General features: G+C 49.0%; 1 protein-coding gene across 2 annotated transcripts; it reads right to left on the bottom strand.

The window, feature by feature from the left end:
- Positions 1-4,934: 4,934 nt before the first annotated feature.
- On the bottom strand, positions 4,935-9,064 carry HEY1 (hes related family bHLH transcription factor with YRPW motif 1). Of its 2 annotated transcripts, XM_059166159.1 has the most exons (5): positions 8,557-9,064; positions 8,202-8,277; positions 7,992-8,075; positions 7,620-7,701; positions 4,935-6,704 (listed from the first exon to the last, which is right to left on the bottom strand). In XM_059166159.1, the coding sequence occupies exons 1-5, from the start codon at positions 8,643-8,645 to the stop codon at positions 6,121-6,123; spliced, it is 915 nt and encodes a 304-aa protein (XP_059022142.1). In that variant the 5' UTR covers positions 8,646-9,064; the 3' UTR covers positions 4,935-6,120. The 2 variants fall into 2 exon arrangements, with proteins under 2 accessions (XP_059022142.1, XP_059022144.1); XM_059166161.1 differs by lacking the exons at positions 7,620-7,701; positions 7,992-8,075; positions 8,202-8,277; positions 8,557-9,064 and adding an exon at positions 7,153-7,548 and having other exon boundaries at positions 4,935-6,706.
- Positions 9,065-10,534: the final 1,470 nt, after the last annotated feature.

Genomic DNA, 10,534 nt, shown 5'->3' with positions numbered 1-10,534 from the left:
AGGGTTCTGGGATGGAGACCAGCATCAGGCTCCCTGCTCAGTGGGGAGCCTGCTGGTCTCCCTCTCTTTCTGCCCCTCCCCCTCCTCACACACGCTCTCTAAAATAAATAAATATATTTTTCAAAAAGTGACCAATAGGGGCACCTGGGTGGCTCTGATGGTTGAGTGTCTGCCTTCGACTCTTGTCATGATCTCCAGGTCCTGAGTTGGAGCCCCATGTTGGGGTTCCCACTCAGTAGGGAATCTGCTTCTCCTTCTTCCTCTCCCTCTCCCTCTGCCTCTCCCCTGCTTGTGTTCTTTCTCTGTCTCTGTATCTCTCTCAAATGACAAAATAAATTTTTTTTTAAAAGTGACCAACGTCCCTCCAAGGAAATAGACTTAAAGGATGGTGGTCCAGTTGAATTTCTTCTAAAGCAGAATTTTATAGCAGTGAAGAGAAAATACTGAAGTGAAACACGAATTTGCTTTCCCTGGTAGTTTTTAAAATAAAAGGCTGGGGGAGGGGTGGATAGAGACATATCTGTGTGAATCTGCTTTGCTATGCTTCTTAGTGCTAACAAAGGAGCAGCTTGGATTGACGAATTCATCCCACAAATAGGGATTAGGTGTTTCTTATATGTGAGGCGCTTTTGAAGGGACAGAGCTCTAGAGGTGAACAAATCAGGCAAAACAGAGAGTAAACAAGTAATTGATGAATATGCTGTTGGCTAATGCGATAGCAGAAAACTCCGGAGAAAACCAAAATGGGGCTGAGAGGGTGGAGGGTGGGGGGTGGTGGGAGGGGGCGGAGGGCTCAGAGGGGTGACTGGTTTAAGTAGACTTCGAGGGAGACTGCTGGGGAAGGGGGCTGTGTGAAGAGCCCCGAGGAATCATTAGCAGATCCCAGTTGGCTTAAGGGAGGTCTGGGGGGTGTGGGGGGGAGGAAGGGTGAAGGCAGAGGGGAAGCCAGTGCTAAGGCCTGGAGGTGAGCGCAGACTTGGCAGTTCCAGCATCCGCAAACAGGGAACGTGGCTGGGGCAGAGGCAGAGGACAGCGAGCAGTAGGAAACAGTCAAGGCAGATGATTAAGGGCTCAGATATGTCATTCTTTAATTTTATGATTCAATTCCGCATTCATGAACATTCCTACGCACTGGAAACAAAACCATGCTTTGGGGAGGTGGAGGATAGTGGGGAAAAAAAAAAAAAAACCACTAAAAGTAACTACAGAAAATTCTTAGTAATCAACTCTTTCGGGGATAACCTTTGTCTCTCTCTTTCGGCCTAATACGATGTTTTTACGTTTCTTCTGCTAAACCAAGTCCTAGGCCACCCTAACTCCCTAGGAATCATTAAGTTTTCAAATTTAGGCACGGTTTTTCACTTGACTGTATGTCAAAACCCAACACAAAGCACTTGATGAAAAATTTAAGAGTAAATTAATTTAAGAGTAAATATAATGGGAATTTTTACAACATAACTCTGAAAGAGCGTAATAGGACAGCGTATTCACACAAAATCTAGAAACTTCCACAGACTATCTCAGGATCGCTGTGTATCCCGGATTTCCCTGGGGCTTATGGTCCTGGGCAACAATTCTGCTACAAATGCTCGTCAATCTCTACAGACAGCTCAAAAAGAGGAGGCCTGGGTTTCTTTTTCTTTTGCTTCCTCTCCCCTCTCCCCGCTAACCCCACCCCCACCCCAACAGAGCACTAAAGCATCTGAGTGAAAAGCCCTGCAGTTCATCAAGATCAAGGCAGGCATCATGTTTCAAGTTGAGGTTCAAAACAGCTTGCACTTTGCTGAGACTTCTTACTTCCTGAAATCAGATGGCGCCTTTTAGGGCGACAGTGTGCTGAGTCATGGCGAGCTGCAAACTCACTCTTTCACTGAAGGCCACCACCAGGCTGAGCCCCCATCTTCCTCCTTGGTAGAAAAGGAACACAGGGACCCTGGTGAGGTACCCCTTCAGAAGTAAGTCCTGTGAAGTGACGAGACTCAGAACAAGAAGAATGATTTTTACCTTCTCTCTCCTTGTGGAAATTCGACAATTCAGAAGTAAGAAAAACTCTGCCTCTTACCTTTACAGGATAATCTTAAGAGGAAACCACCTTCTGCTGCCTAATTACCACATTGTTTATGTGAGGTGGGTGTTCGTCCATTAAGCATATTCCTAAGCCACGCATGATAAAAATACAAAAATTCTAGCCCTCAGAGAGCCATTAGGATTAGGACCCTAGAAGGTGAGGCCCAGCCCCACCTGCCCAGTCTTAACCTGGTAACCTTTGGTGAGTTAGTTTACCAACCCGTATAAATTAGCCTGTTTCACATAAATATCAAAAATTGGACATGTTCTCAAAAACCTGAAAGATCTGGCAACACTGGACCAAAATTCCAGCATAGATACCAGTAGTGTGGCCCTTCGGACAGACCTTCAGATAGAAGGTGCCGGAAACACGTGTTCCCTGGGTCAGCACCCACCTGGCTGATGCTCCTGCATCCTTTCCTCCACTAGTGCCTGTCTCCGTGCGTATGTGCCCAGGAACCCCGGCTAGTCCAGCCACTTTAGCTGACAGATGAGGAAAGTGGGGTCCAGAGAATTTTACATTTTAAATTTAAAGGTCATTCCATTAGGTAAAAGCAGAGCAAGAAGCAGAATTTAAGTCCTCTTCCTAAGACATCCCCATTCCCCAGAGCTCTGGTTGTAAAAGAAATTGGGCCACATTTGAAGCAGTGTCTCAGATGATATTAGCTCTGAAGTTGTTTTAATTATAAATCATCACTGGAAACTAATGAAGGCATCAAAGCTGCGATACTGGTATAGACCAGAAGGGCTGGGGAGAAGTATAACTAGGAGATAGAACATTTCCTGGGGGATTTTAAATATAAGTAATCTATATTTAAAATATCATGATTTTAGCAAGTAATGGGGGGGCTGAACAAAAATCACATCCTAATTTAACTATACTGAACGAATTAGAAATGACACTTCCCAGATTTTTCTTTACAAGTTTTTTTTTTAATGCAAGAATTCTACCCTTCTATTGTTGATGTCATTAATCCCTGGTAATACCTATAATGAAAAGAAATGAATAATTATTGAGACCTTCCAAGATTCTTGGTGATGAATGATATTTTCTTCATAAGGGAAATTTATGGGCCACATAAAAAATTTTTGTTTTCTAGGGGTAGGAATATAATGAGTGAAGGTATAGTATCCAAGTACGCTGGCGCGGATGACCCTGAGGTTTATTCTTTTTCTTACTGCATCAATTCCAAATAGAAATGAGTTTTCCTGCATTCCTTGTTCTGCATACCACTGGCGTATCACGATCATTCCATCCTGTTTCCCAGGAATATCCCATTCCACCTGCACCATTTCCAGAAACCTATCCCCTTGAAGGGGCTTAAAAAGAAAACCAAAATACTTCTTTGGAAGACTTTATGTAATCCTGAAAATGACCCTCTGCACCCCCTCCAAACAAAAAGAGACACTTAGTAGCCAAACATGGATCCCGCACCCCCTCCAAACAAAAAGAGACACTTAGTAGCCAAATAAGGATCCACAAGCGGATCCTGACACACAGGTGTCACAGGTCCCCAGTGCTCTCCGCAGAGCCAGCAACAGGACTGGCTTTACTTCTGACCACTTTAGCAACCCTCTAAGTTTAGGTGCAAGTAAGAGAATCTACAGCAGTCTGAGCACAATGCTGTTCAGTAATGCTTTAATGCCATTTGAAATCACGGTTGCTAAAATTAAACTGACACTTGGCAGAAATTACCGTAACACTTTCTATCATGGCGTCATGAAAGGCAGAAAGTGTCTGCGTGGCACAGGCGGGTGATCAGAACAGAGCAGTGCACTCCAGGAGGGACCAACATGGGAGGCCACGTGGAGAAAGTCTGAGGGGGAGGTTAAATTAGAGACCCACAGTCTCCAAAATCCCTTTGGAGAGACCCAGAAGTCGTAGCTCAAGTTCAAAGTCTGAACTTCTCTCTGCCTTCCTGTCATGTTTTAATTAGAGCAGGGAGGAGGAACTCAGCTGTCCGGCAACAAAAAAACAAAAAAGCAGGCTCTGTTGTGTCATCTGCCCAAGTGGGTTTTCTCCCTCTCCTCCCCACCAACCTCAGGATCAAGGTGAACTTGTTCCAAACCAGGAGACAGCGCTCCTGCACTGGCAGGGGTGCTTTTAAGGCAACGGAAAGGCACTGTTCTCCCCCTGGGGCCCACACTACTGCCTCTGTTCTGGCAGCATCTTGTTCTAACCTAAAGCACATGTCAGTTTCATCACTACACAGCTCAGGAGTCCACTGCAGCGAAAGGGTTAAGCAAATTCCTTGCAACAAGACAAGGAAAGACTCCTGGAGCTGTGCAGGTGCAGAATTATAGCCTGTCAGAGCTCATCATGCCCGATTCCCCAGCCCCTGCACCGAGTATCAGAGATAGCAATGCTAGGCTTTTCTTGTTTTCCAGCTTAAAAAAAAAAAAGAAAGAAAGAAAGAAAGAAAGAAAGAAAAAGAAAATGAAACAAATTTTCTGTTCTCTCAGCACAGAACAATGCACACAGTAGATGCTCTCAAAAAAAAAAAAAAAAAAAAAAAATTGTTGAGTGGTCAACACGGTGTTCGAAGATTTCATCAGTATTTTCTCCCACCCTGCAACTCCCAGCGTGACTTGAGGCTTCCTAGCCCCCACAGGGCTGGCTCAGGGTGATGGGCCAATGCAACAGTCAAAGGGCTGTGTCTCCTGGTGGGAGTCAGGCCAAAGCTCGGCACCATAATGGAGTCACCTTATTCAGCGCAAATTCACAGAGTTCAGGATTCCAAAAATAATGAAGTCATTCGACATAAGAAAACTGGTGGCCAGGCAAAATGAAAAGGAGAGAAAATTTCTTTTCTGAGCCAAGAAAGGGAAAGGCCAAGCAAGGTATGTAAGACATATGCAGCGAACACTTTGTTCTTTTTTTTTTATTTAGTCACAACACATCAGTACAAGAGAGGCCAAACCCAGTTCAGTGGAGGTCGTTTACATTATACCTGCTAAAAGAATAAAGCTGTAAAATGATGCTTTTCTAGCCTGAACCAAATTAAATCAAAAGAAGGCCGGAAAGCCCCTTGAATATCTCAACAACCACATGTCCATGCATCGAAAAGGAAAACACAACACTAACATTTCCAGTTAAAAGAAAACCTAGCAGTTCTGGGAAGAAGTAGGTTATGCATTTAACGGTTTCCACTGGACTGTTCCATTGACCACTTGCACCCCGAGATCACTTATCCATGTTAACACTTATGAATTTGAGATCCATGAGACTGGAACTTCATTGCATTGCTTGGGGCTGGTGAATGCAGGCATATTCCATGCAATCACCTTCCGTCTCCTCCCCACCAACTCCAAATGAGGATCTGGCCTACAAGTGGCTCTCTCCTCCCTAAGCCAGAACAGCCAAACCCTGGCAGATGTCACCAGTTGGTAATATGGACTCAGGGCCCCTGATGGTGTATACACTCACCTGACTGCCGCAGGAGGCAGAGAATGAACTCATCTTCTTTCTTGGATAAAGCTGATCATCTGATTTGTCAACGCTTTGTTCAGAAATATAAAATTCAACATAGATCCTTCCCCCGCCCCCGCAAAGGAATATTATTCATACAACACCTTAATTGTCAAAATATTAACAAATAGCATCATGTTAACATTGAACTTAGTGGTTTGGAAAATTAATTCTAAAAACAGACTTCAACTATACAAGAAGAAAAACAGACCGAAATACTAAATGTTAAAATTCCCAAACTTTGAGGCAAAAATGGGATCATTCTGAGACAGAGAGGTTTACAAAATAATGAGGCATAGAACAAACCTATTACCAAGTGTTGGTTTATACTCACTATTTCAATTTACTGTTTGGAACAAAATTTAACAACTAGTTTTTTAAAAACTGCTAATACATGACATGATAAAAAAAATTTTAAAAAAGAAAAAGTAAACCAACAAACCTTTAGTCTTTCAACAAAATTTATCTGAAAGTGTACCTTTTTCCTTTCTACTGTTACTGACGACTTTAAGGTGATGTTGGCAACAGCCCAGCTCAGCTGGGATTTTAAGTGTTCCCCTCCCTCATTTTATAGCATCAGTTCTTTAAAAAGCTCCGATCTCCGTTCCCCAAGGTCTATAGGGCTTGCCAAGGTTTGCTGCCTGCGTGGGTGCCGAAGGGCTCAGTGCATTGGGAGACAGTAAGTGAAAGGAACCAAAGGAGAAGGGGAAGGCCGACAGGGAAGCCACCGAGGAGAGCAGGGGCGGCGAGAGTTTGGAGGCGGTGGTGACCACAGGGAGCACCGGTCCGAGGCCGCCACTAGGGGGCGCCCGCAAAGCGGGCGCCTCCGGATGCGCCGAAGCCAACCTGCCCTGGTGGTGTGGTTCCGTGGGCGAGGCCGTGGTGCCAGTGTTCCCGTGGCCGTTCTGGGGCAGCAGCAGGGGGTGCGCGACGTGCGGGTGATGTCCGAAGGCGCTCCCCCAGGGAATGTGTCCAAGGCCTGCGTGGGCGCCGCTGGCCGCTTCCCGCTGGGAGGCGTAGTTGTTAAGATGTGAGACCAGTCGAACTCGAAGCGGGTCAGAGGCATCTAGTCCTTCAATGATGCTCAGATAACGGGCAACTTCTGCCAGACACTCCCGAAACCCCAAACTCCTATAGTCCATTGCAAGGGCGTGTGCGTCAAAATAGCCTGAGGGAAAGAACAAAAGAAAAACCTCAAGGCTTTGCTCATTTCTCTGCAGGCCTTCAGTACCAAAGGCAGCCCTTCCTAGCAAATAAATACGTACAGCCTTAAAAACGGCATGCACGGGTTCTTATGAAGGTCCAAATATTCGGGAGTCAACCAAAGTCTTCGCATTAATCAACAGGAGAAGTACGTCTTTGCTAATGAAAGTTCAAAGCCCAATTAGAAGCTGCTGAGCAGAAAGTGGAATTATACCCTACCAGCAGATGAAACTATGTTCATTCCTTTAATGTTTTCCCCCAACAACAACAAAAAATACATCAAGGACAGAGAAACCACAGAACAGTGAAATTCATTAGACACACAGATGTAAGTTATCATCATGGAGCTTTTAGGCACTTGGTCCTGAGTAAAGCATTTTCCGGCTGGAGACAGACACACAGACCCTGGTCTCCTATCTTCTGTTAGGTTTTCTCTAATTAACCACAACAGGTTTCTTTCCTCAAGAGTCATGTAGGAGCTTACTTTTTAACGCTGTCGATAAAATAAAGACCATAATACTTTAAAAAAAAAAAAAAGTCTTTTTCTCAAAATGTCAATAAACAAATGTGGTGAAATCTATCTGATCTTAATCAGGACTGTTACAACTTTAGGGCACCTCTCACATAAAAGGTATTCTCCAAAAGAAGGCACATTAGCTCACTCTGGAAGAGGACTAGAGTAAGGAATTCACTGGAGAATATGTGCATTTGCAAATGCCTTGACCGGCGACTGTACACGCCACACCATTCTCTCCCCACCCCCAAGGCACGCAGCAAAAAAATAAGGCAGCGACTGCACCAAAGCTGGCCTGCAGCGGCTGCTCTTTCTATCAAGAACACTCAGGGCCGCCACTAGACTTGCCACTACAGTGACATGTACCTTTCCCTCCTGCAGTGTGCAGCATTTTCAGGTGATCCACGGTCATCTGGAGGATTTCGGCTTTTTCTAGCTTAGCAGATCCCTAAAGAAGAATATGGCCAAAAAAGAAAAAAAAAAATTAGTTGGCACCAAGTGCCTTTGGGGGAAAAAATTAAAATAGACACGCATGTATATGCTCTCTAAATCATAAAAGTACAAACTAAAGCAAAATGGGTTGTCTTCGCAAAATATGTTGGAATCCGTATGTGATTCATCTCTAGCACAAGCAATATGGTTATTTTTCGAGACACAGATGAGGTTCAGATTAATGAGGGTAAGGATTCCCAAGGTGTGGACAGCTACGGTAGAGCTCTACGCACTTTTCTCCATTACCTGCTTCTCAAAGGCACTGGGTACCAGCCGCCTCAGCTCAGACAAACTGTTATTAATCCGGTCCCGTCGGCGCTTCTCGATGATCTGTAGAAAGCAGGCAAAACAAAGGGGGATATTTCCATCAAGACTGTAAATTTCAAAATGAAGCAAGGTAGTTCTTTCCATTAATTAATAACAAAACAAAACAAGAAGCACTGTAAAGAGACTCACGCCTCTTCGTCGTTTCCTGGCCAAGATCTGTGAAGATGTAGTTGGGGACATGGAACCTAGAGCCGAACTCAAGTTTCTGAATGAAGGGAGGGAAAAAAAAAAAAAAAAAAAGAATCGCTGTTAAGCGAGGGGAGGTGATATGAGGGGTCTTCCCCACGCCCTCCCCGCACTCAAGGCTGTTTTGGCAACTTGGGTTTGGAAGCGCTTCGGGGGTCCTTCACCCCGGACGGCGGCCGGACCGAAGTGCGCAGAGGTCAGCGGAGGGCACCGACGTGCCCCGGCCCTCGCCCGCTGTCACCGCGGCCAGCCGACGCTCGCCTCCTGCCCAGGTTCCGCGCGGCCGCGGCCAACTCACCCATTCTCATCCGCACTCTCCTTTTCCACTTCGATGGTCTCGTCCAGCTCGCTGTCCGAGGAGCTGTACTCGGGGTGGGCTCGCTTCATGCTGGCTGCGTGGGGGCTGCGGGGGAGGTTGGCGCGGCGGGCAGGGAGGAGTTAACAGCAGCGGCGCCTCTCCGCGCTCGGGGGCTCGCGTTCCGCACACACTGATCCCGCTCACGCTCAGCCTCCGGTTAAAATTCAACCATCCCTTTCCCACGCTGCGCCCCTACTCAGGTCCCGCGGGAGGGCAGGCGGGGTGGAGGAGGCGGGCGAGGGGGCGGAGGGGCGGGGCGGCGGCTCCAGGGCAACAGCCTCCCCTCCGCCAACCGGCTTCTCGCTCCGTTGATTGGCAGCCGCTCCGGGGAGGGACCAGAACGAGGCTCAGGGCGAGGGCGAACCCCGGCCCCGCCCTCCTCGCCGGCCCCTGCCCGGCGGCGGTGCGTCGGCTCCGCGGGGGCTCCGCTGGGTCTCCGCTGCGGGCGGGGGCAGAGGAGGCGCGGGCGGCTGTGGGCCGGCGGCGGGCAGGCGGGGGAGGCCGGGCCGGGACACAAGCCCGCCGGCGGCCGGGGCCCCGCCCCGCCCCGCGCGCCCCGATTGGCCTGGACGCACGCCAGGGCCGCGCCTGCAGCGCCGCCGGTGAGCCGCACGCGCCGCGGGCCGTGGGAAAGTGCCGGCGCCACGGCCGCCAGCCAATCCGGGCGGCCGGCGGCGGCGACGGCGGCCGCGCTGGCGGCGGCGGCGGCGGCGCTGGGCGTCCGCATGAATGGAGAAGAATGGGCAGGCGGGGGAGCGGGGCCGCGCGAGGGCGCGCCGGCGGAGGCTGGGCGGCCGCGGGCCGGGCCCCCCGTGTGAACCTGTAATCGGAGCCCGGGCGCCGGGCGGCCCCGGAAACCGCCGCTCTGCGCCGCGGTAAATCTCGGCTGCGGGGCCACCCGTGCCCGGCGGCGGGAGGCGCGCGCCGCTGGCGGAGCCGGGCCCGATGCACCTGGCCGGGTGGCGCGCCGGCCGCTCCGTGGGGGCTGCAGGGCGCCGGCGGGGAGCAGAGCCCATGCACCGCCGCAGTGGCCACCAGCAAGACGTGGTTTCTGGGGATGTCGTTTTTCGTTTTGGGGGTAGACCGTGTCCCCACATGCAGCCAGCCTCGCTTCTGCAGGGCTTCCCATCCTCCAGAGTGGAATGAGTACCCTGTGCATCTAATTTCCGGGCAAGTGGAACGCTTGTTTTCTCGGCGGACTAGGTGGAAAAAAAAAAAAAAAAAAAAAAAAAGACCCCTGGGGATATCCATTATGGTTTTTTGTTTTTGTTTTTGTTTTTGTTTTCTGTTGTTGTTTTTTGTTTCCAGGCTTTGGCGGCCAGATATCTCAGCCCGCGACAGGGTGGCGGGGCTGGGCATTTGCGTCTGAGGCCGCCCTCTCTGCGGGAATGCACGTCTCTGACCCTTACACACACGCGCGCGTACACACACACACACACAGACACCACATCTCTGGCTTGGGTTCTTGGCGTGTACTGGGACCTCTGCGAAGCTACCCAAGTCCTCCAGAAGATACTGGGGAAGAAAATTGTGTATCTCTGGCCTGATGCCCTATTTGAGGATTTGTGGAAGCAGCCGGATGGGTGTTTTGAATTTGGAAATCCAGGGTTCTCTATCCCTTACAAAGGAGCAGAGCAATTGGTATTCCCCTCAGGTCCGTTCTTTGGCTGCTGACCTTGCAGTCCTGTCACTGAGGGAGCACTTGATAGATACTTTGGATAAGAAACGTTTTCTCACTTTTGCAAATACCTTCACCGTTTCTGTCACTGTTCAGTTAGTGAGTCATGAGCCCAGTGCCATCTTAACACATGTGAGGCGCCACATCCTCTGAATGGCCTGAGCCTAATAGGTGTGTTGGATTTTAACCCCTCATCTCCACACACGTATTATTCCACCTCCAGGCTCCCACTGAACTCTT

Source organism: Mustela lutreola, chromosome 3 (assembly GCF_030435805.1).
Source record: "Mustela lutreola isolate mMusLut2 chromosome 3, mMusLut2.pri, whole genome shotgun sequence".
NCBI classification, from domain to species: domain Eukaryota; kingdom Metazoa; phylum Chordata; class Mammalia; order Carnivora; family Mustelidae; genus Mustela; species Mustela lutreola.
This window is presented reverse-complemented; position numbering and strand designations above follow the sequence as displayed.

Coding starts and splice junctions, on each gene's coding strand:
- HEY1 (XM_059166159.1), bottom strand. CDS start 8,645: ATGAAGCGAGCCCACCCCGAGTACAGCTCCTCGGACAGCGAGCTGGAC. Junction 8,076..8,201: donor CCAGGAAACGACGAAGAGGC/GTGAGTCTCTTT, acceptor TGCTTTCTACAG/ATCATCGAGAAGCGCCGACG. Junction 6,705..7,619: donor GCACACTGCAGGAGGGAAAG/GTACATGTCACT, acceptor TCTTTCCCTCAG/GCTATTTTGACGCACACGCC.